The following is a 25,291-nucleotide window of genomic DNA, read 5'->3' on the forward strand; positions in this document are numbered from 1 at the left end:
CTGGCTTCGCCTGAACACTGTCGAATATCGGTCGGTTGTAAACTATAATATCCAATTTGTCGACTGTTTTGCATGACTTATTTGATTAGAGTAAATAAATGTCGTAATTCTAAGAATCACTAGAAGTTAGAACCATACATATAGTACCTAGAAGTATAGTACTTTTACTATATGCTATATGATGTAAGTAGGTACTAATAAAGTACCTAATCTTCTTTATATATAAAAATGAATCCCAAAATGTGTTGGTAAGCGCATAACTTGAGAACGGCTGAACCGATTTCGATAATTCTTTTTTTATTATATTCCTTGAAGTACGAGGATGGTTCTTATGTAGAGAAAACGTAAATATGTACCACGGGCGAAGCCGGGGCGGACTGCTAGTTACTAATAAAATTTCTAATTGACATCAAATATCTCAATTAACGCAATTTAAACTGACTTGATAATTTAATCCAATTTTTTTCGCATCCCTCCATAACTTTGTTTTTGTATTCTTTCGCATAATAAGACGGTAAAAACTAAAAAAATGGATCAAGAACTTAGGTAGTTTACGAGTAATAAAGGAAAACATTACACTCCTTTTAGAGTAAACATGCAAAAAAGTTAAATATTGTCCTTGCTTTGAGTCATTTAACTTTTTCATTAGTAATTAAATAATAAATAAAAACTTGTTTTAATTGATTGTCCATTGCTTTCTGGTGTCAAGGACAGCTGCAGCGGGCACATTAAAATTAAGTATTATATGTAGGTATAGTATACAGCTATATTTTTTTCTTTTCTTATACCTAAGTCTCTCAAGTCCTCATTGTAAAAACAAACGCATAAAACTTGATAAATAATAATAATGATGAGCAATAAATTATCAGTAATTATTTTATTTTACTTCACAGACACAATCCGTACGAGGTTTCTACTTTATTGCATGAATCTTTTGAAAAATCCATACTATAGGCAATGACCTATTATACTAGTAGACGCGGCATACGCCAACAACATTGCACTAAAAAACAGCGTAATTAATACATACCTACTTATATACTAACGCATTATCACCAATACAGTTGTTCTCTCTTTCACTCTCACGCACGAGACATAATACATGTCTCACTCATGTACTTCGTAATAACAACTGCCGATTAAAATATAAAAAGAACGTCCAGCCACGACGCTGAATGGTGCGTGACTAAGAGAAACTCGGGCACTTAGCTGAGTTTTTTCTTGCCAAAATAGAGAGCGGGTAAAGTACCTATCTAGCTTTTTTATATATCATAGACTATAGGCACATGCTATACCTAGGCTTGCATGAACTTCCAAACTATCTATCATACAAAGTATCTCCTAAAATATAATGTTGTTAGAATTTTTTTTAAGCAATTATAATCATGTCAATATTTTATGAATTGTAGTAGTTTGTAGAGAAAGCGCTCATCTCATTCTAGAATTTCCAATGTAGGTACGATAATAATATTGTACCCAGTTACAACATGCATTTATTTTATCAAGAAACTTGTTAAATATATTCAATTATTCAAACAAAAAACCTATCTATATCTATAATATAATCTCATTTCAAAATTTCCACTGTAAGTACCTACGTCAGTCTTTTTTACCAACATTTAAAACGAGATAGGTCGTTTAGCATTAAGAAAAAAACAAGTGTCTATCTAACATTTTAATCATTTTATTAAACCACCATGTTATGGTAAAACCGGTAAATAATTGCCTACTATTGTTTGAGCTTGATTTTTTCCGTAGCTAGGGCTAATTTGCGGATGTTGCAGAGGCAGCCCGCTGAGGCTTCTTGTAAAATGGGATCCTTGGAACCTATTGTCTCTAACAGAAATTGTACGACACCAGCCTGAAAGAAAAAAAAAACAAATTTTTATTTTTAATAACTAGATATTTTGAATAAACTGGATTTCCGCCTGCGGTTTCGACTGCGTTGCGTTGCCTAAAACTGAAACCACAGGGTAAATATAAATATATCAATGCATTTACTAGGTATGCTAAATCTTTTTAGATATAGAAAAAAAAACCTTTATAAGTATCAATTAATATCAATAAAACACGCAATCTATTGGTGAAAACACAACGAAAATTGATGCAGTTCTTGAGTTAATCGCGACCAGACAGACATGCGACGGATGACTGTATTAAAATATGTAGTGAAACTTGTTTTAAAATTGCATCATGTTTATAACCTTTTAAAATCCTAAGCCAAAAATAATGGCTAATTATCATATCAATATACATATTGCTATGCATGTGCTAATTTTAGCTAAAATGTGCATCAAAACAAAATGCAAATTCATATGTACGCTTAAGTCAATATTTTTTTAAAGATTTTTAGTCGAAAGATCTCATAAAGAAAGCTACAACATATCCGAGTGCTATATCGCAAATCGCAATTTTAATCTCTCTTTCAAGACAATCGAAGTCACGAACAAAAGCCCATACATGCAGAAAATATCCCACATTTTTTGCATAAACATAGAAAATCAACAACTGATAACCTTGTCTGTGCAGTGGTGGCTCAGTGGTAAGACCTCGGACTTCGAATCGATAAGTCCGTGGTTCGATACCAGGCGAGCGCGCAGGAAATAAATTGATTTTTCAATTTATCTGCGCATGTTGTAACATCACCACTGCTCGAACGGTGAAGGAAAACATCGTGAGGAAACCGACATGTCGAAGAATTAAAAAGTTCGACGACATGTGTCATCCGCCAACCCGCACTTGGCCAGCGTGGTGGATTATGGCCTGTACCCTCATAGGAGGCCCGTGTCCCAGCAGTGGGAACGTATATGGGCTGATGATGATGATGATGATGATGATGAACCTTGTCTATATTATGCATTGTTGAACGCCTATCTATATTAATACAACTATACTAATATTATAAAGCCAAAGAGTACCTATTATTATTATTTTTTGTTTGTTTGGTTCGTTGAACGTGTTAATCTCTTGAACTACGGATCCGATGAACAGTGTTAGATAGCCCATTTATCGATGAAAGCTAGGCTATATATTATATCATCACGCTAAGACCACAGAACTAGCTAAGACCAATAGGATTGGAGCAACGCGGTTAAAACCGCGGGGCACAGCTAGAAATTTACAACTTTAAACGTGCATTATGTCAACATACACAGTTTACTTAAAACAAGGACACAGGACGTCCTCTATGCTAATGTACCTATTTGTAAGAAAATAATAGCGCTTATTCAATTTGTCTTCCAATCTTTTATGGTTATGGTTTATTTACTTTGGCATTTGACCTCGCGATTTTCGATATTCTACGGAGCTAATATAGATATGACTGACTCTGACTGACCATTATTTTGGAAAATTTAAGTGCTCATCTTTATGTGATACCTGTCATGTATTTTGTTGTTTGATTCAAGTGTTATTTAATACAGTTATTATTATCCTCTTTAAAAAATAAAAAAAGAGTTGTAAAATATACTGGTAACATTTAATTATAAAACGCAACTTATAAATTATTCTTGTCAGAGCAGTGCAAAATGCAAATGTTATGTACGGCCCGTGATTATTTATGACTCATATTATTTCTTTCCAAGTTTAAATTAATTTTTTGTTGCATTTATCTTCAATTTTTATATCAAGTCTTTGTCATTTAAAACATATTGATATTCTTGCGTCTTAATAACATATGAATTACTTATACTTACTGCATGCATAGTAACACAATTGATAGAATAGAACGACAGATGATAAAGCGCCAAAGCGGTAGCCCGATGTACGTTAGGGTCGCGTGACGTCATATAGTTGACGAGCGGGGTAATGGCGCCGCGTTTGCCAAACTCCTGGCGGTTCTGTGCCCAGTCGCAGCAGTAGGCAATGGCGACACCGAGGTTGGCGCGAAGGTGGTCGTCTGTTGTGCTCACTGAAATGGTGATAGAATAGATAGAATGGTGAAGTTGTGAGCTAAGAACCTAAATTTTCAGATTTCCTATTTTTCGATCCTTTAAATTTCGGATTATAATGGATGGGAGAGTTTAAAAGTAAAAATGGTGCCCTTGAAGAATCAATATAACCTTTGGGATTCTATTCTTTGCGTTCCTTTTAATATCGTCCAAGTATTCCATTTAGGATAGGAAAGTATATTATGGAGACGATTATTTTATTGCGAGCGAAGTTTCTCGAGTGAGCAGAAGATATGAGTATTCTATGACAGATATAGACTCGATGGAAGAATCGCAAAAAATTGTCAAGTAAAACCCAAGTAAGGATAGAAAGGTCAAAAATCATCACTTTTTGTCGCTGAACTAAGTTAAGTGATGCTAAGAGCCAGCGCGCACGAGCAACTTTGTCTCCGCAACTATTTTGTCTCTCCCATCAATTTGTATGGGGAGTTGCGTCGCTACGTGCGCGCACTTTCATACTAGCCCATGGGTGGGAGAGACAAAATAGTTGCGGAGACAAAATAGTTGCGAAGACAAAGTTGCTCGTGCGCGCCGGCTCTAAGATCACAGTTTTTGTGTAAATATATTTTTAACGTATAAAGTCAAAATACACACGAGGAACAAATAACTTGAGGAAAATAAGTCGAGTTCAAGGGTCGGTGTTAAACTGTTTGAATCGCAGTTTATATAATATTATTACTTATCTCTCATGTTATAAAACCAAAATATTATGGTTCCTAAAAGGACAATGGAACAGTTCTTAAACAACCTTTATATTATTATGTCCCTTTACATTTTTCATTGTGATTTTAACGTATATTTTGGACAGCGACAATGTGATTAAGCTTTAAAGCCAACGATATCATTGCCGCATCTCTGTGCTGCAATTTTTTGTTCAAAATAATTAAAAATTTTAAATGGTACTTTGTTACTTTTTATCGTTATTTATTACTACCCTAATTGCAAAGTTCAGTAGGTACATTACTGTACAAAATTGCTCATGATTGAAATTGGTCTCAGTTTGTATTTTCCACAATAATTAAGCATCCAAGAGCTTCACCATAAGTAATAACTAAGTAACAGCGTAATATCGGTTAAGCAAAATCGTTATTACGTACTGCTATTATTATACACATTAAAGACTTCCAATTCGTGACCATAACAATAACCACAAAACACTTCACACTTACCTAACTTGGAAAGTTTCGCTACGACTCCGTGGTCAGAAATGACCGCCAAGTTCTCGTGGTCTTTCGCAATTGTCGCTATTGCTGCACAAACCGCTGACAGTACATTATGATCATCCGAATCTAATAGATCCACCGTTAGTTCCAACGCCCCGACAAATGATCTCACCATTTCTCCAGAGTCAGCCGCATTTTGAACGCAAGGGCTCAGTGCTAGAGCAGCATTTGTTTGCACCTTTTTCGAGTCATTCTTTAGTAGAGACCATATCAGTCGTACGCCGTCTAGTTCGTCAATTTCGTTCATACAACTAATGTCTTTTGCACACTCCATTAGTACCAATGGGACGTTCTCTAGCAGCGGTTTGTATGTATTATTTAAATGGTGTACTGCAAAAACAAAATCATGTTTCAGTACTGACAGATGAGAGAAATTATGAAAACGTTGTGATGTAGGTAATTACTCAATCGGTAATAAACTGCTTTGACGTGTTATGCTTCGTAACCGAAAATGAAAGAACCACATAAAAATGATAATTTTAATACTACTTACTCAACATCGGTATTCCACCAGAGGATCTAATTTTTCCACGGTTAGGTGGATATTTAGCGCATTCCGCGAGCGCTCCGGCGACATTGGTCAATACTCCATCATTTTCGTCATCTAATAGCCTGACTAGTATTGGAACTGCTCCTAGAGTGTCCAGTCTCTTGACACTCGCCTCACTATTAGCACATTTCCACAATGCACCAGTTACAGCAGCCATAAGGGGTTTATTGGCTCTGTTCGTGCTATCCTGGGCAGCTTCCACCAACAATTCTAAGCCACCGGCTTCCCGAATCATGTCCCTTGTTATTGAATCACTTGCGCATTTATAAATCGCCAAACTGCAATAGGTCTTTAAAGGAAAAATAACAACATTATTATTTAAAAGTTTTCACACAATATCTCATAAATAAATCCCAGCTAAACGAATTATGTTTTTGTGTTGTTATTGTGATTCAAATTCTTTTCTTATTCTTTTAGTATTTATTGTAATGATTAATAGCTTTTATTTTTAAGTCTTTTTGTTTTACAAAATATTAAGTGTTCATTTTTAAAAGGATTTAAATACAAGACATTAAACACTTATTACATTAGCCCAAAAGGTATTCGAGGTAATGGACCTCCACTTTACAAGGATTAATTTGTAACATTTCAATACAACGAATAACCCTTTTAAATGTGTGGACTTTGTATTTTATAACATGCGTTGGACTTAGCTGATGAAGCTATACTTTAGCTCACCTTCAAATCCTTATCTTCATTGGCTAAATGTGTGATCAGATCATTGACCATCTTCTCAGTCTGTATAGCTAATTGGAAGGAAGTTTCATTAGCACACATTTGCAACAAGCCAACCGCTGGCACTGCTACATCCAAATGAATGGTCTTCAGCATCCGCCCTATCAAAGGTATCATTCCGTACTTCCTCATTGCTTCTCTATTCCTTTGCGAGGACGACATCGACCAAAGGGCTTTAGCACCAGCCCTTGCGATATCGAGAAACTGTAGCTCATCTTGATTTAGCTGGTCTCGTGGAGTAACCAGGTATCTGTAATGGTAATTGGTCATGGTTTTGTAACGGCCATCATTTTTCACGCTCTAAGAATTATAATGAACGTAAATAAAGCAAAAGTAATTGTGTGAATCATCCTCAACATATACGTAAGATTTTGTTAACAATTATAATAATTAGACCTTGTACTTAAATATTTTATGTAAATATTATTCTAAATGCTTATTTCGTTATTATACATCTACAGGGTGTCCCACCATCCATCCAGTATTTTTTACATACTCAGAAAATGCAAACCTATAACTTATAAGAACACCGACGAAGGGAGACTCTGTACCTATATTTATTTAGATACTAACTTCTCTTTTATATCCAACAAGTCGATCAACTTCGGCAGCCCACCGTATTTTCTGCAGAACTTTCGGCTCTTTCGAATCCTTCCTAAATTAGCTATAGTTTCTGCAGCTAGTATTTGTACATCTCTCGCTGGATCAGACAAGAGACCCACGAGTAAAGGTATTGCACCCAGGTCAGTGACTTTCTTCCTTATTTCTATATTAGGTGTTATGTCTTTTAAAACGGCCAACCCGCCCAAAATGCAACACAAGTCTCGTGTTTCCAGAAGATTTACTAATAATTCTAAACCGCCTATTTCTTGAATAGCTCGCTGGTTCACTTCTATAGTTAAATCATGGTCTTTAAGGCAAGATAGTGCTACCATAGTGGCTGTTTGATTGCCCGCTTTCATATACTTTACGAGCTTTTGTATATGCCAGTATTCTGGTGGTATTTCGGAAGACTTGATCAGATCTGCCCAGTTGTCCTCAGAAGATGATGTTGATGAGGCTGAGGATGCTGAGGTATCAGACCCTTCAGTTACCATAACAATGCGCGGAAGACCCACAGTATCTTGGCCACCATCAGCACTAAACGTAGATACATTATCACCCTCCATTTGATTTAAATAAAATAAACAAAAACAATGACTAAACCTTGTCTAAACACAAAATAGAAATACGATTGTGATTGATAATAAACTTGTTCCGAAATGCAATACTTGCGTTATCAATACGGTTGCTAGGTAACCGCAGAAACAATTTTTTATGAGCAAAATAAATATTCTAGGAGGTAGCAACGTTGACAAGTGAGCATTTTAGTATAGTTGGTTCTTTGATATGCTGTTCCTCTTGCTATTTCGGTTACAGTCCAGGCTGTCTGGCTGGCCGCAGTGGTTGCGTTTATTAGTGCGCATCTTATCTGCACAGGAAAATATCCTTAATTTAAAGTCATTTTTTAACGCATAATTTTTAATCTTTTGCCTTTAGATAGATCCATTAGACATACATTTTTTATTGCAAGACGTTTTTTTCGTTGTTAAATAGGTGCCAGACGCAATTTTTATTTCAAAATAATTAAAATATCATCGAAATAAGTGAAATTCCATCAACATGAGTCCCCGTGAAGGATAAGTAATCACTGTGTTACATATACTATATATAATATTCATTTTACTATTTACAATTTTTTGCAACAATCTACCATGGTGCCTCCTTTTCCCAACGAACCTCAAATAGGACGTTAAATGTAAACTTGATAAAAACCAAATACATATCATCAAATTCATATTAATACCCAAAAGTGTAATAAATATGAAAGCATCTATTAAAGATATTAGTTTACTAATTATTTAATATAAGTATTAAAAAAGGATAGTATAATATAAGTAATAAAGTTATTAGTTGCTTATTTTTTAAGCGGACTCATGTTGATGTAATTTCACTTATTTCGATGACATTTTAATTATTTTAAATAAAAAATTGCGTATGGCACCCATTTAACAACGAATAAAACGTCTTGCAATAAAAAAAATATGTCTGATGGATCTATCTAAAGGCAAAAGATTAAAAATTACGCGTTAAAAAATGACTAAAGTTAAGTATATCTTCCTGTGCAGATAAGATGCGCACTAATAAACGCAACCACTACCGCCAGCCAGACAGCCCGGACTGTAACCGAAATAGCAAGAGAAACAGCATATCAAAAACCCAACTATACTAAAATGACTTTTTTTAAAACGTTGGTAGCTCCCGTACCAAAATAGACGTAATTACAAATCAATTACTTTGTCGCACACTATTTTTTTTCTTCTAAATTAGTATAATGTAGTGTAATTACAATTTAAGTCAATGTAAAGTGTATAAAAACCTTTTAATTACAAATATCCTTTACATAGAATACTTTAACAATGTATAGTGCTATAAAATGAATTTAAGTTATAAAGTTTTATTCTCTTTAATTACAGTTTCGTCGAAGCGTGAAAGATGTCCTGAAACCTGAACACAATGACCACTTCCTGTTAAGATGGCTTAGAGGTAAGCTTATTTATAATCCTCTTTACTTTTTTGTTAACCTTTGAACAGAAAATCGACGAATGTACATCTTTTTCATCAAAATAAATAAGAGAAGCTTCAATATGTATTAAATAATAAAAATTAATAGCCTATATCTATAATATAAAAAAATACATAGTGACTCGATTAAATTATACCTAGGTAACTACTCAATTTATAAACAAGCATCCAAATGCATTGGCTTCATAAGAATGAGTCAATATTATTTAAAATTCAAACAGTGTTATCAATTAACGACTGGACTATGTCGACCAATAGTTACTTCCTTGGTTACTACATACAGTATGTAACATACTTCCTAGTCATCTTTATTTTTATCACTTGCAAATAGTATGAGACTTTAGAGCATAGACAGCAACCCATGCTACCTATACATAAATCTAATAATTTTAAAACCATATTTAAGAAGTCTTAAACATTAACATTGCGTATTACCTAGGTACTCGTTAACTTTTCTGAGTCAAATTACACACAATATGTAAATATAATGTTGAGTAGTTGAGTACCTTATAATACTACTTGTAGATTTAACTGCACCAAACTGGAATGAATAAGAATGGTCGAATAAATTTTAAAATAAAATGCCAAACGTTTTATAAATAAGTTTGGTATTTACAATACCTACTCTTATTATATCAAAAGACTTGCTCTAATAGTCAAAAGATAACGCATTACATTTTAAAAATATTAAATAAAGCAGCAAGATACAGCATAGCAGCGATTTATTGATATGCCAAATTAATTTATAATCCGATTAATACCTTCTGATTACAGTAAAGAATTAATAATGATAAACATTTCCAACGTAATATTATGTTTTTAATATTAAACATGTTATAACTTACAGCTAAGAATTGATTTGCGCAAATCAGAGATAACATTTGAAAACACATGTAAAAGTTCATTGCCAATGTTGATTATTGTAAACAGTATACATAATATTATGTAGTTACTTTGACCTGAATAGCGATTCACGCATCACTAATACAAACATACCTAATCATTGCAATTTGAAATATTGAATTAGTAGATAAAGGATTAGCTGCAACTGCTGCACTGCGTTTTAAAACATTTTATAGAGTTTTTCTTCATCATTCAAATATCGTTTTTAACCGACTTCAAAAAAAAGGAGGTTGTCAATTCGGAAGGTATATATTTTTTTATGTATGTACTTACACCGTGATTACGTGATTCTTTTTTTAACGCAGTTATTTTTATTGATTATAAATCTATAGATTGCACAATAGATTGCTACAATAATTATAACAAATAAATTGTATCATTTTCTGTTTCTCTCATTTATCATTTATGTAAGCTTATAGACTGAGCGGCTCTATCCGCTCATTCTATAAGGTATTCGGATGGTCATCCATTTTCTTTCATTAAAATATAATGTAGGTAATTTAAATCCATACTAATAGTATAAAGCTAAAGAGTTTGTTTGTTTGAACTAATCTCAGGTCCATTTGAAAAATTATTTCTGTATTAGATAGCTCATTTATCGAGGAAGGCCATAGGCTATATATCATCACGCTAAGACCAAGAGGAGCGGAGCAACGCGGGTAAAACCGCGCGGCACAGCTAGTTGATCAAAACAGGCGACTAAATAAGTAAAATCTATGTTTATCTATTACCTTTATCAATGTAAACGCAAATAGCAAGTGTAATAAGTAATGACCTTATATGTATTGTATTTGTCATAACAAAAGTTACATATCATATTTTTCTAAATTATTTTTTACTAGTGGTCCGCCCCGGCTTCGCCTGTGGTACATATTGGGGAATATTCATGTTTTTCTTTTTTGTCTTAAATTAATAGTTTACTATTTTATAACGTAGAAAAAAATATTAATGGGCTTCAAAATACTCTAGATATTTTTAAAAATGAAATTCAAAACTTTTAAAAAATGTAAGCAGTTCAAACGCCGCCATTGTGCGTGCGCTTTGCGTGACGTCACATGACACGTCCAGTGGGTGTTTACCTTGTGTTTACTATGGAGTATGGAGTGATGATTCATACAATGTCGTGTCAAATGACGTCACATTTCGTTCGACCAGTGGTGGCGCGTTCTGGCAGTTTGAATTTCGCTCACTTATTTTGCACTTTTTGAATATTATTTTAGGGGTTTAAATAAAAAGTAAATAAAAAAAAATCCTTTTCATTATAATATTACGATAATAAGTATTCGAGAAAAAAATATTTTAGGCCATTTAAAATTTTATGCATATTCCCTATTAAAGGTAGCCTATGTCCTATCTCGGGTATCAAAATATCTTCATACCAAATTTCATGCAAATTGGTTCAGTAGTTTAGGCGTGATTGAGTAACAGACAGACAGACAGACAGAGTTACTTTCGCATTTATAATATTAGTATGGATTTATATGGTTGTCTATTACATAACTTTAATCATTGTTAATGCGAATAACAAGTGCAATAACCTTATATTCTATTTAGCATTTATCAGTTGACGTGTTTTTCTAAAACTCTTTTTTTTTGTTACAGCGAGACAATGGGACCCTGAAGCAGCGGAGAAAATGCTAAGAGACGTAAGTTCAGTTATAAATAACCTAGAATACAATTACTGTGTATTTAAAATAATATAATAAGTTCATAATAAAAAAGTTCCTTGTCGATAGAGCTCAAATTTTGACACGATATATATAGGTACTCACTTCAAATATGGTTTTGATTTTTATTTTTCCAATTTGAATTCATATCATGATAGATAATGATGATGATAACCAAATTAAGATTTCCTGCATGCAGTAGGTAGGCCTACCTAATCAAAAAATTCTAAATTCTTTTTTTTTCAGTCAATGAAATGGCGGGAAAAGTGGGGCATAGACACAACACTAAACTCGTGGCAGGCACCAGAGGTTTTGGTAAAACATTTCCCCAGCGGCAGCACGGGTTTCGATAAGGAAGGATCTCCAAGTATGTTTAATTTTTGTAATAATTTAATACTGTAATAACTAAATTCCTGATCGAAAGGAATTTATAATTTAAAAAAAACTTTTTTTTGTACATTTTTTGCCGAAACTGCATCTCAATCGTAGATTTGAAGCATTTTCCTTACGTACATACGTATTACTTTTCCAAAAAAGGCTTTTAAATTAAATTAATTTCCAGTTATAATCGTGCCCTTCGTCGGTTTGGACGCGTGGGGAATGTTACATTCTGTAACGAGGACAGATCTTATAAGGATGATTCTACGACATTTGGAACATTATTTGGCTCTCGGTAGAAAACAGGCTTTGACACATGGCCCTGCTGCCTTGAAGGTATGTTTTAACCATTCATGCAAAACTGTTAACTATTGATGCAGTCTTGCAGAGAATGAAGCTTAGGATCTTGTTACTGCTATAGTATAAGTAATCATTTATGAATAAGTGAAGTCCCGTGTCCCCGTAGTGGGGTAAGGGGCAGATGCATTATGCATACATCTGTTTCACTGATCGATTTTCTTTAGGGACAAGTAGATGATCAGCCTTCTGTGTCCTACCAAACCGAGACATTTTTTTTTCTTCGTCTCCACCGGGAATCGAACCCAGGACCCCTCGGTTCTACGCTCACGCGTCAACCACTGTACCAAGGAGCTGGAATCATTTATGAATACCCCCTATAAAACAACAAAATTAAAACTAACACGTTGGCCGATAACGTAAGAAGCGACACAATTTAAATACAAAACGTGACGATAGTAAAAAAACACTTGTCTCTGTCTGTTGTTCCAAATATTAACCGCCAAAAAAAATAATTTCTGTTTTTTGTAGGTGACAGTAATATTCGATCTCGAAGGCTTCAACATCAGACAGTACGCATGGAAACCAGCCGCTGAAATGGTGTTCACTCTACTGCAGATCTATGAAGCCAACTACCCTGAGATATTAAAGGCGTGCTTCTTAATTAATGGTAATATTAATGGAATTTATTTAAATAAATAGTTTCAGTTTCAGTTTGAAATAAATTGATTGCTATTGATTGCTAATTATTTGCTAGTTTTCATTAAAAATATCAGTACTGGTATGTATTATTACTGTATATTTATTATTTATCTTACCAAGAGGCAAGATCGAAGTGATATTTATGAGCGCAGCGCATAACTATATAATTTCCTCAGGATTATCATAAAATATAGCGTTTGATTACTACTTAATTGTTTTTCAAAAGATAAGACACCTAATTACATATTTCATAACATTTAATTATCTGGCATTGAAAAGAGAATGTTCTATAATCGTTTACGTGAAAAATAATAAAGATTATGTAAACGTAATGTTTATGGTTAATCTCCCAATAATCCCATAATTTTCTTGTAAATATATACTAACAAAAAAGAACGCTACATAATGAAAGGTTTTAATGAAATCTTATACAGTATATTATTATTTTTAAAGTTTTTTTTTTAATGTTTTTCTCCAGGATGAATGAGATTATATTATGCAAAAATCTATTTTTAATTATTATAATAGTTAATTGCGCTAATAATTAATATTCTTTTTCAGCGCCAAAAGTATTTTCCCTCGCATTTTCCGTTGTCAAGAAGTTTATGCACGAGTACACAATATCGAAAATTCGGATATTCGGCACAGACCCTAAAAAGTACCAACCACAGATACTCGCGCTCATAGACAAGGAGGTCCTTCCCGTGCACTATGGCGGCTCTATGGTTGACGAAAATGGCGACCCTAAATGTAGTTCTTTGGTAAGTTTTTCGATACAATTGTATCTATAAAAAAGGAGTAGATCTTGAGATTATATAACTCACATGAAAACTATTTCTTCCAATACTACATTATTTTGTCATTTTTTTCACCTTTTCCGGGTTCGATTCCCAAATTATGAACTGCTTTTTTTTTTCAAAATATTTTATTTATTAATATTTCGTTTAGCTGTTCAAGAAACCATACCATCGTCATGATAATATGCTTTCCAGAACAAATCAGCGATGTGTTAGTTTCAAACTATAAGTTTACACACATATTATTATGCTACTTTTTGAACTCACGGAAACACTTAACACAAAAAGGTTTAATCTAAATGAAAGTCATCAATCGATATCATAATGAGATCTCATTTTATTTTCCGATTATGCACAGATAATATTATAATATTATGTAATTTAAGCTACATTTTTCATTTTCATAAAATATAATCACAAATATAATCAACAGGAAGTAATGTACTTGATTATAGGCCATTATACATAGATAATTTCCTTGTGACAATATGATTGAGTAAAAAGTAAATTGCAAAATATACTGTAAGTAGGTATACTAATAAATTATGAATTGCAATTGGTTTCCGTATATATATCTAACTATATTATGTCTATTTTTATATCGTGTTGTTAATATGTCGCAGACATTTTTTATAATTTCGCCCTTCACATGGCGACCCCATGTTCAGTTTTAACACACTCGCAATTTTGTATTATGCCGAGATTTTGAAATCAGAATTTGTTTTTTTTTTTCGGAGGCAGGTTAGGTTAGGTCCGTTGTGGCCTCGGAGGAATTATAGTTAATTGCTCCGAGGTTGTGGCATTGTTTTAAAACTTCACATAAAAGGGCAATAAAGTATTCGGAAATAAATCTATACTACTTAATATTATAAAGCTGAACAGTTTGTTTGTTTGTTTGAACGCGCTGATCTCAGGAACTACTTGGTCCGCGTTGAAAAATGCTTTCGGTGTTAGATAGCCCATTTATCTAGGACGGCTATAGGTTACATATCATCAGGCTAAGACCAACAGAAGGAGCACTGCGGGTGAAACCGCACAGCACAGCTAGTATATGACAAAAGAAAGCTTACAACAGGCTCGCGAGGCCGTTTGAATGTCTCCGATTAAATAAAAATTTGTCTTAACAGATTAAACCAGGTGGGAAAGTGCCTAAATCATATTATTCCCGTAACATCCAAGAAGAAGACTCGGAACATTACACACGAGTAACAGTAAAGACTGGAGAGAAACACGTCGTTGATTTACTATGTCCCGATAGCGAGAGTGTACTCAAGTAAGTACATATTTTATTGGAATTTATATTAAAATTGCAGGAAAATTAACGAATACCAATTGCAGGAATGTAATACGAAGAAAAATAACAAAAATTTGTTCAACAGTTTCAAATTTGCCGCCAAATTCAAATTAACAACCGTTAAAGTGATATCGATTTATAAATACTGTGGTAATGCACTATCTAACTTATATTGTATAGAATTAGAATACGAAATGTGCTCGTCTTTTATGTAGATACTATGGATATATGTAGATTTATTGCATTATTTTCGTGGTTATTAGGATATTTGCCGAAAGTGGTAGTATAAGTTGCAAGATATTGTATAGAAGTAAATGTGTACTAAAATGATTGAGGAATATAGAACAATTCAAAAATATAAATTGCAAAGAAACCACACTCATTCCTTATTAATATTTATTTCCAGATGGGACGTAGGTGTCGAAAACCACGATATAAAGTTCCTAATAAAGAAGCGTGATGCAGAAGGCAATGAGAGTGTTGTCCACGGGCCGAGGAAACTCTCTGAAGGACCTGCTGATGTTGGTGTTATGCCTGTTACAGGACCCGCTACTTGTATGTATTTATTTATTTACAAAAAACAAATTCAAGTAGAGATGTCAAAGTTGAGTAAGTCGTTAAAGTCGATCTTGATTTGTTAATTGTTAGACCAAAATCTCTAGAGCTTTCGTATAAAAAAATTGTTAGGTATTTCTATAATTATTTTTTAGTTATTATTTAGTTAATGAAAATTTTTAAAATAAATGAAAATTCTATTAGTAGTTAGGTATCGAAAAAAAAATTATTTCGTTCAAAATTTTCTCGTCGCAACGAAACTTTAGAGCGGCCGTACGCGGGCAGCTCGAGACTCGAGTAGCGGCTGAGCGACGAACACGGGCTGCTCGAGCGGTCGGTCATTGACTGCTCAACTGCTTTAAGCGGTCCGTGTACGGCCGCTCTAAATTTGTTTCATAATTTTTTCACTACTTCCAACAGATTCTCCAATCAACATTTTTTCCATTTCAGATTCAGTAGTATTCGACAACAAAAGCTCTTACCTACGCAGTAAGAAGGTATATTACGATGTTCTAATTTCAATTCCGTCCAGAGATCTCAACATGACAGACGTGCCTGAAGACGAATTGGCGGATTTAAAAATTGCCGCCTCGAGTTCTGATGAATAAAAATTGTCTATGGTGCTATTATATATTGTTTAGTGCTAATTTTTAAGTGACAGTATAAACTTTAATAGTTTTTTCCTTAGGTTTTTTCAATACTAAAAATATATTAATAGATAGAAAAAAAAGACCCAATATAATATGATATGATAATATTATATAATGAGACAAGATATAATTTAATAAAATTATCTCAATTGATTGTGCAGGGATAGTACAATTTATTCTAAAGTAATTGCCTTATAGCATAGTATCTTATAGTTATGACTTATGACATACAAATACTTATACATGTTACAAAAAATGAGTAAAAACAAATAGCTTCCACAAATAATTATCAGTAGTTAGAGTAGTAGTTATAGTCACTTAAGTTCACTTATATCAGAAAAATGAACTGACGTTATTTTTAATACATATACATATATGTATATGTAGTATATAAGTATATATATATACTATTTTAGCCAGTAAGCTATCAGCTTTTAATATTATATTTAGAATTTTATAACATTTTATATTTTGCGTTGTAGCAAATGCATATTTTTATCGCTCAATTTTTTTTTCAATATTCTATCAATTATTTTTTCAAAGTTAATTTTGTATTGAAATTTATTAGTTACTCTTTAGTACCTAGATAATTAATTTTAATTAGTTGTTATATATGTATTATATAAGTTTTTAGGTTATTCTGTGATATTTGGGAAACCTTATTTTTTATTTTTTTAACGGTTCTATACTTCTTTATCTGAATCGACGATTATTTTTTGCTATTCAACAAAAATTTAGTGAGATATAGTTTATTTATCATTGACGTTCTTTAAAAAACTAGACTAACAATCACCTTTAAAAAATGTCCGAGCCGCCTAGCGCCGTTCTATAGAACATTCATTAAAATTAACGCCCTTTTTTCGTGGCAATAACGTTCAGAATCAATTGAAGCAATAATGATAAAACTCTGCATAAGAAACGTAGGCAGAATTTTGCGACGGACAATTTTTTAGATGGTGAGTTTAATTGTTTGTTTTAGGTACGTCAATATGTATCAAGTTAAATAAATACCTTATGCTTTTGAATATAAGTACAAAGACATCACTGAAAATAATATCTTAAGGAATGTTTGTATATTTTACTATGTATTTAACCACAGTATTTAACATTGGAAATTTGAAGACAAGATTTGTTCATGGCATTTTATATATCATTACAAGCGGCTTCGCCCGTGGTACATATTCACGTTTTCTCTACATAAGAACCATCCTCGAACTTCAAGGAATATTATAAAAAAATAATTAACGAAATCGGTTAAGCCGTTCTCAAGTTATGCGCTTACCAACACATTTTGGGATTCATTTTTATATTATAAGATTATTGTACTAAAATGTAAGTAGAAGTTTGTTATTTGTGTATCAAATATTGTAAGACAAAAACGATAACGACTAAGACCAAAATATATAAATGAAAAAATGTAGATTATTAGTTCTCTATTAACTATTACAATTACAATAATTTTATTTTAGGGGTAATTAAGGAGATCGTTTTATTGTATGTAATTATTTTTTGATTTATCAAGATTTTATTAATTGCACATGACGCACAAAATTTATCATTTTGAGCTATTCCTCCCCCCCCCCCCCCGCTTTTTTATTTGATAATTCCTTGGATAATTCACATGCAACATTTTGTTAGGTACATTAATTCGGAACGTGTCCAATTTATTATAATAATAATAATTAATATTATGTACTTACGGCCCCTATCAGGCTATGAGCAATGTTGAACTAGACAACTGCTTCATATTTTTTTTCAATCAGTAGGGGGAATGGAGGATTCATAAACGACAAATATATTTAAATTGGTTTGAGAGAAATTAACTTTCGCGATAGAAATACAACATAACAAAAATTTGTATAAACAACCACTGGTTAATGAAACATAATAATCGATGTACTTTATTTTGTACTTATTTGTTGTAATATATAATTTATACTGATAAATTGTTTTATTTAAACCTTTATATTATTGATTTAAAAGGCCGTATTCAGAAAGAAAGCTGGAAACTTAATAAGCGCTGGTTCGTTCTACACAAAGGAAGCAGGTTGAAGCAGATCAATACAAATTTTATATGGCAGCAACCAGCGCTGACCAGCGCGGGTTGAAGCTTGTCGGCGCCGTTCAGCGCTTATCGGTGCATGTTCATATATTTTCCTGCGCGGGTTACCAGCGCTTTCTTTCTGAATACGCCCTAAGTTTGTATCACTACTGTGTCACTACCAACACAGACTATCAATAATTACTAAATACTTTGTCAAGAAGCGGTCGAAATTCGTTTTCCATAATCTCCTGTCAATTGTGTTCCACAGCATGAATCAGAATAAAATAATTTAAAAAAATTGCCTTGTAAAAATAACGAATTTGTGTTCAATATTTTTTTTAATGTATTTTATTTTGTCATTTAGAAGATTCATATAGACCTCCAAACAGAAGGTAATGATATTAGTAGGACCAAGAATGACTCAAAATAAAAACAGAATGTAAAAATGCAAAAGGATTTATTAAATATCCTAACCTTATTTATATACATATTTGGAGAACAAAAATATCAATGAAAACAACATTTCTTTCCTAATAAATATAGACAGAAAATAACAATGAAATTATTTGAAATCTTTTCATGTCACATTTTTACCTCACCTAAACTAAGTATAAGTTACCTTTTTTATTTCACAAAAAATAACATTGTATAGTTTAATAAAAAAAATAGGTACTGGATATTGTCTTTCACTGATTTGAAATATATTTAAGAATTTTTTTTTGCATTTTATTGGGTATAGCTACACTCAAAAATAATTAATCTTCTTCATCTTCAAATAACATTTGCAAGAGTTCTCTTTTATTACATTGACTACCCTCTAGCCTTTGTACACCTTTCCACTTGATGATTGTAGGAATTACCATAAGCCTTGTTCTGGCATCTGTTCTGAATGGACACTCAGGGTTCTTCCAACTGAAATAAAGCATTTATACATTTTATGTAGTCAAGTGCATAAACTATAAAGTAATTTTATTTTATTCTTATATTTGTGTGTTGTTCCTCAAAAGTACAAAGCAACCATTAAAATCTAAGTTAGATTTTTTCAATTAATCTTAACTGATTATTTTCTATCCAATATTATATTCAGTAATTTAATAAAGATAAATAAAGTTGAAACTTACTAGTCTCTATCCCCAACATCCACATAGGCAAATATGAAATCCTTCTTTACTTCATTTAAAAATGCTTGCACAATTGGTTCAGCTGTAAAAAAGAAAATATAGTATAAAATCTCTATCAATTTTTTTTGTTAACAGTCTTGGTTTTTTTTTTACCTGAACTTATCTATTGAGAAAAGATTTGTTAAATCTAATATATATATAAATCTTGTGTCACAATGTTTGTCTTCTAAACCACTTAACCAATTATAATAAAATTCGCACACCATGTGCAGTTCAATACAACTTGAGAAATAGGATAGTTTAAATCTCTTATCGTTTTAGAGAAAGCGGGCGAAGCCGCGGGCGGTAAGCTAGTTGAAGAAACAATTTTTGTTCATAAATTATATCAATATCAATACATGTATAGTATACATTGTACTATATCATGTTACATATCATAAAATCCGCCCACAATTTCTATAATAATGAATACAAAAAGTAAAATAAAATCATTCCATGTAAATTATTCTTTAAATGAGAGAAAAAGATTGTAATTCACATACACATTCCATTTGATATTCCTTAATAATTATTCTCTATCACAATTCAAATATTGTGAAACCTACCGAGTTGGCAGTACATACACCAGCTCCTACCATTCTCCTTTTTAGCACCATTAAAGAAAAAATACACATGTTTATTTTTATTGGACAAACTTTCAATAAAACTGGTGAATTCCTCATAATTCTTTAATTCAACAATTTTTTTAGATGGAGTTTTTTTTGGCATAATTATTATAACTACATAAGTACAATGACATAGGTAGTTGTCATACTTAACATTTCTATAGAATTAAGCATGAAGTTTCTAAGCTGATATTTAATACGAAAATATTGAAATGTTTGTGTGCATAAAAAATCATGATTAACTCCACAATAAAACTAATTAATTAACTGTACTTTTACCCAATCTTAGGTTATTGTCATTATATAGATTAACTACGAAATAAAAACGGTAAATCATTAAATTAATTTCAAACATCAAAGCTCGTCTATTAATGGTTTTATGAGTAAATATATGTTATACTTAATAGAATAATTCACAGTACTAACACAAATCTTATCAGTGTATCGTTCAATTACCTATCTCACAATCAGGGCACCAACTTTTTCCTTCGGCAGTTTTGGAACCACTAAAGTAAAATAGCACCAGAGGACCTTCAGGATCTATGCTCTGAGTATAATTAACAAAGGCATCAAAACCTTTAATTTTTGCTATAGTCACCATTTTGCTCAATTTTACGGGTTACTGAGAAACAAAAATATTAAATACCTATTTTAAACAAGTTTTGGCTTTGTCAATAACAATTAATTTGATCGTGCTCGGTGCTGTCACTTGTCAGTTGTCACTGATTTGTCATTGTCACACGTCATTCTCACAGGTTAAAAGAGTCACAAATTTTTACGTAAAAAATATTTTTCATTTACGATGTGGTGGTAATTAAAATTTAATGAAATTCCATACTTATTTATATTAATAATTTGTATGATATCGTAATTTGGTTCAATAATTTTCAATTATCATTAATTCTAATTATAATAATGCGTAACAGCGTAAAATGAATCTCAGAAACGCTTCTTCAACGGTCGCCGTCGGATGACAGTTGATAAATAAATTTGAAAAACAAGCGATGTTGATTTTGTATTTTAATGTGCATGCAGATTTAGATTTATGCTGATAAATAAATAAAAAATATTGGAAATGGATACAACAGCGGAAAGTAGGCCTAAATTCCAGGCCATGACGATGGCAGAATTGCTACCAGGATTAAGTGGTACGTTTTATGTGTTGTGTTTTGAAATTTCTTAAAGCTTTGATTATTCACCAAATTGTTATAATTACTATTAAAAGCCACACGTCTATGAATATGATCAGATTGTCAAATATCATAACTTTTTCAGGTATTTGTTCAAAGAATTCTATGCAATCGTTAACTGCAATAAAGCAACCACGAAAAGCTTTGGCCGAGACTCGAACAGCAGTTAAATCTATTAAACCTATGACTATAGCTGAAATGCAAGCTGGAATACTTGGTACAAAATTAGAATAATGATATTATCTCGATATTTTAAAACAGACAGTCAAATTATACATAATTTTTTAATCATTGTTTCTTTTTAGCTATAAAAGATAAAACACCAAGGCGACCAGCACAGACAGCTGAGTCATCTAATAAAAAGAATTGGAACTCATCAGTAAAAGTGGAAAATAAATTTCGAAGGACAACTATTATGAATGAACAGATGAAAAACAATCCAGTGAAAAAAGCATTGAACTTTCAATCTAAACCAAAGGTAATAAGGATTCCATTCTCTTTTTATTTATGTATTCTATTTAATTTGCTAATTTATAACTGTAGTGTATCTATGAAATAGATGTAAGTATACATTGTCTCATCAGATCATAGCTGTCATTAGTCTGTAGTTATCTAGTTGAACTGTTAGTACAGTACAATAACTTTTCGCAAGTTAGGAATTTTAAAGAAAGAAAGACAACTAACATTAAAATTAAACACATATATGTAGGTTGTAAAGCTATGCTTATTGGAATTGTGTGCGATTACAGAAACAATTATTATTAGTTTTATTGTTTTAAAAAGTTATAAATAGCACACACAGCACTCTCTTTTTAAATTGTTATTGGTATTATAATCTTGAAGAAATTGTGTTATACAATAAAAAATTAACCAGACCTTTATTCCTCATGATTTATTCCTCATTGTTTAGAATCTTGAATGTAGGAATTTTATGTTATACCACGGATCCAATTATATATTTAATATCCAATTAACAAATTTCAGCCATCTTTGAACACAAGGAAAACTGTATTCAATCCAGAAACACCAAAATTCCCCAAGCCAGCTGTAAAAGCTAAGAAAGGTAAACATATTGATATTTTTCTTAATTCAAAGTCAGTATCATATAGGTAATTAATCAAATGTTTTTCAGTGTAATTTATGTATGTATATGTATATGAATAACAAAATTGTTGCTTTTTTTTAAATATATTTGTACTATTTACAGCTATACCTCTAATAAGAATCAGTGGTGTATGTAAAATAGCAGAAACTCCAGCTTCAAGCAGGCCAAACAGAGTGACAATAGCAAATAAAGAAAACTATTCATACATATCTAATGTTCCCAAGCACAAGCCAGTCACACCAAAAAGCATATTAAAGCACAAATTCAAGCCACCAATACCAGATACTCCAATATCCAACATTTCATGGAAATCAAGTGACACTAGTTTCTTGCAAAAGGAGAAAGAAATCAATGACATAGAAGAGAAGAAAACGGCCAAGGTGGAAGAACCTACGTTAGAAAATATAGCAGAAGTGTCACCACCAGTATCCACACCATTCAAAGAGTATAGAAATGTACAGGAATTCTTCAATAATTCCAATAATGTTTCGTTGAACGAAGACTCCATACTTTACAATGACAATACTATAATGAGTTTTGATAACTTGACTAATAGCAAAGAGACAAGTAAACGAGAAGAAAGCGTTATCGTGTCTCTATGTGACATGTTGAATAAAGCAACAGTCAACAATACAGAGAGTATAAGCTCTGAACTGAATGATTTATTACAATCGGAGAAAGAAGTAAAAGACAGTGTAAGAACGATAGAGAATTGCATTAAGTTTTTGACGCATATGAAGAAGTCATACTTGAAACGTCAGAAGCATGTTCAAAAATTAATACTGGAGAAGCAAAACAGCCAACCATTACAAACAAGTGAGATTAAACCTGAAATTAAAGTTGAGCAATCTATAGACAATGTACCATCAACTGAAACAGATAAAAATACATTGACAAGCAAACCATGTTCCGTCATCAAGTCACCGACTTATAAAATACCAAAGAAAAATCTTTGCTTGCGGAAGAAAGTGTTCCATAAATCAATGCCAAATGTATCAAGTAGTGTACAGTCACCTACAATTCTAGATAGCAGTAACGCCATTGCTCACAACATGTATATGAAAATGAAAGAAAACATGAAGTTTTTGAACACACCGTTGAAAATGAGAAGTAATGAAATACCTGACACTCCAGCGATTACATCTCATAACTTACAGAGTCAGTTAGATAAATTGTACAATGGTAGCTAGGTGCGAACTCAGTTTTTGATGTACATTACAATATTTCTCGTAAACATATTCTTACTACACTACAAAAGCCATCAAAGTTCCAATTTTAAGTATCAGAAAATAAATACATAGGATAGTGGCTGACTGAAATCATATAAATTTTTTTAAAGAATTGATTTTGAAATTAAACTTTTAGCTACTGTACAAAATTAGCCAAATTTAATTTATTAAGGATGTAATATAAATGTTTTTAAAGAGTTTTATAATGTATGATACATTTTAATAGAATGAATTTATAATATTCTGTTAAAACGCACAAGTCTTAATATATAATGATACAGTTTTTAATAATAAATATATGTGGTTATAAATATATTATTATTTATAACTATAGTATATAAATATACTAGGTTTCCGCCCGCGGCTTCGCCCGCGCAGTCAAAGAAAAACCACATATTTACCGTTCCCGTGGGATTTCCGGGATTGAGTCCTTTTCCCGGGATAAAAACAGTCATTGCGCTGCCCTTATATTTAATTTTCAACCGCTCTTTGGATTGTGGTACTTTCCCTTCTGAATGGAAGAAGGCTCGAATAGTGCCCGTCTATAAGAAAGGCGATACAGCCAACATTAAAAATTACCGTCCAATTTCAATTTTATCATGTGTTTCTAAATTATTTGAATCTCTCTTGTGTCCCGTTATCGTAAGTCATACTTCCAGTCTCATTGATAGTAACCAGCACGGTTTTCAAAAGGGTAGATCTACTGAAACAAACTTGGTTTCTTATATATCCACTGTTTCGAACGAAGTTGACAAAGGCAACGAAGTTCATACAATTTATACTGACTTCTCTAGTGCGTTTGATGTGGTGCAGCATGATGTCCTTCTATTGAAACTTGAATCTCTCGGCATACATGGATCATTACTTGCTTGGCTTACCAGTTACTTAAAAAATAGAATTCAGAGTGTGGCGGTAAAAGGATATGTGTCCAACTGTTACATATCTGACTCAGGTGTACCTCAAGGGTCACATCTGGGGCCAATATTATTTACGATTTTTATTAATGACCTATGTTCTGTTTTCAAAAAAAGTAATTATTCGGTTTTTGCCGATGATTTAAAATTATTTAAAACTATAAAAACACAGCATGATATCTCAGATTTACAAATGGATCTTAATAAGCTGGAAGATTGGTGTAATAAAAACAGTATGATAATTAATGCTAAAAAATGTTTCTTCATACAACTCTCCCGAAAAAAGAAACCAATTCTAGCATCTTACGTCATTAATGGTCAGAATATAGAAACTGGTAATGAGATCCGCGACTTAGGAATCCTAGTGGATAGTAAACTAAATTTTTGCTCACACATTGATGCTATCGTTAAAAAGGCCAGTAGATTGTTAGGTTTTCTTAAAAGAAACACAAAATGCTTTAAATCAAAGACCAAAATTTTACTCTTTAATTCATTAGTTAGAAGCCATTTAGAATATGCAAGTGTAGTGTGGAATCCGTTCTATGCTGTTCACTCTCAAAGAATTGAAAATATTCAGCGTATATTTACCAGACATATAGCTTTCCTTTCACCTGGAATTTCACATAGATCGCCTTATGAATATCGATTATCATTCTTCAAAATGATTTCACTTCGTAATCGTAGATTGTTGCGTGAT

General features: G+C 32.2%; 4 protein-coding genes across 4 annotated transcripts in view; 2 read left to right on the forward strand and 2 right to left on the reverse strand.

Moving 5' to 3' along the window:
- LOC123690823 (SEC14-like protein 2) overlaps positions 1–16,284 on the forward strand; it is a 37,436-nt gene extending 21,152 nt beyond the window's left edge. Inside the window, exons 2-10 of the mRNA XM_045634894.1 lie at positions 8,975–9,044; positions 11,589–11,632; positions 11,900–12,020; positions 12,216–12,367; positions 12,860–12,998; positions 13,592–13,791; positions 14,955–15,100; positions 15,528–15,676; positions 16,127–16,284. Of these exons, the coding sequence (XP_045490850.1) occupies positions 8,975–9,044; positions 11,589–11,632; positions 11,900–12,020; positions 12,216–12,367; positions 12,860–12,998; positions 13,592–13,791; positions 14,955–15,100; positions 15,528–15,676; positions 16,127–16,284 (1,179 nt within the window). The remainder of the gene's footprint in view (positions 1–8,974; positions 9,045–11,588; positions 11,633–11,899; positions 12,021–12,215; positions 12,368–12,859; positions 12,999–13,591; positions 13,792–14,954; positions 15,101–15,527; positions 15,677–16,126) is intronic.
- Positions 1,669–7,715, reverse strand: LOC123690821 (armadillo repeat-containing protein gudu). The gene is made up of 6 exons (XM_045634892.1): positions 7,032–7,715; positions 6,402–6,708; positions 5,667–6,012; positions 5,120–5,503; positions 3,696–3,910; positions 1,669–1,861 (listed from the first exon to the last, which is right to left on the reverse strand). The coding sequence occupies exons 1-6, from the start codon at positions 7,625–7,627 to the stop codon at positions 1,730–1,732; spliced, it is 1,980 nt and encodes a 659-aa protein (XP_045490848.1). The 5' UTR covers positions 7,628–7,715; the 3' UTR covers positions 1,669–1,729.
- On the forward strand, positions 16,213–23,982 carry LOC123690822. The gene is made up of 6 exons (XM_045634893.1): positions 16,213–16,300; positions 21,191–21,304; positions 21,432–21,563; positions 21,652–21,824; positions 22,331–22,409; positions 22,554–23,982. The coding sequence occupies exons 2-6, from the start codon at positions 21,232–21,234 to the stop codon at positions 23,639–23,641; spliced, it is 1,545 nt and encodes a 514-aa protein (XP_045490849.1). The 5' UTR covers positions 16,213–16,300; positions 21,191–21,231; the 3' UTR covers positions 23,642–23,982.
- LOC123690825 (thioredoxin domain-containing protein 17-like) lies at positions 18,811–20,839 on the reverse strand. Its single transcript, XM_045634895.1, has 3 exons — positions 20,613–20,839; positions 19,492–19,573; positions 18,811–19,282 (listed from the first exon to the last, which is right to left on the reverse strand). Exons 1-3 carry the CDS (start codon positions 20,755–20,757, stop codon positions 19,126–19,128), a joined length of 384 nt encoding a protein of 127 aa, XP_045490851.1. The 5' UTR covers positions 20,758–20,839; the 3' UTR covers positions 18,811–19,125.
- Positions 23,983–25,291: the final 1,309 nt, after the last annotated feature.

This window comes from Colias croceus, chromosome 4 (genome assembly GCF_905220415.1).
Source record: "Colias croceus chromosome 4, ilColCroc2.1".
Classification (NCBI taxonomy): Eukaryota; Metazoa; Arthropoda; class Insecta; order Lepidoptera; family Pieridae; genus Colias; species Colias croceus.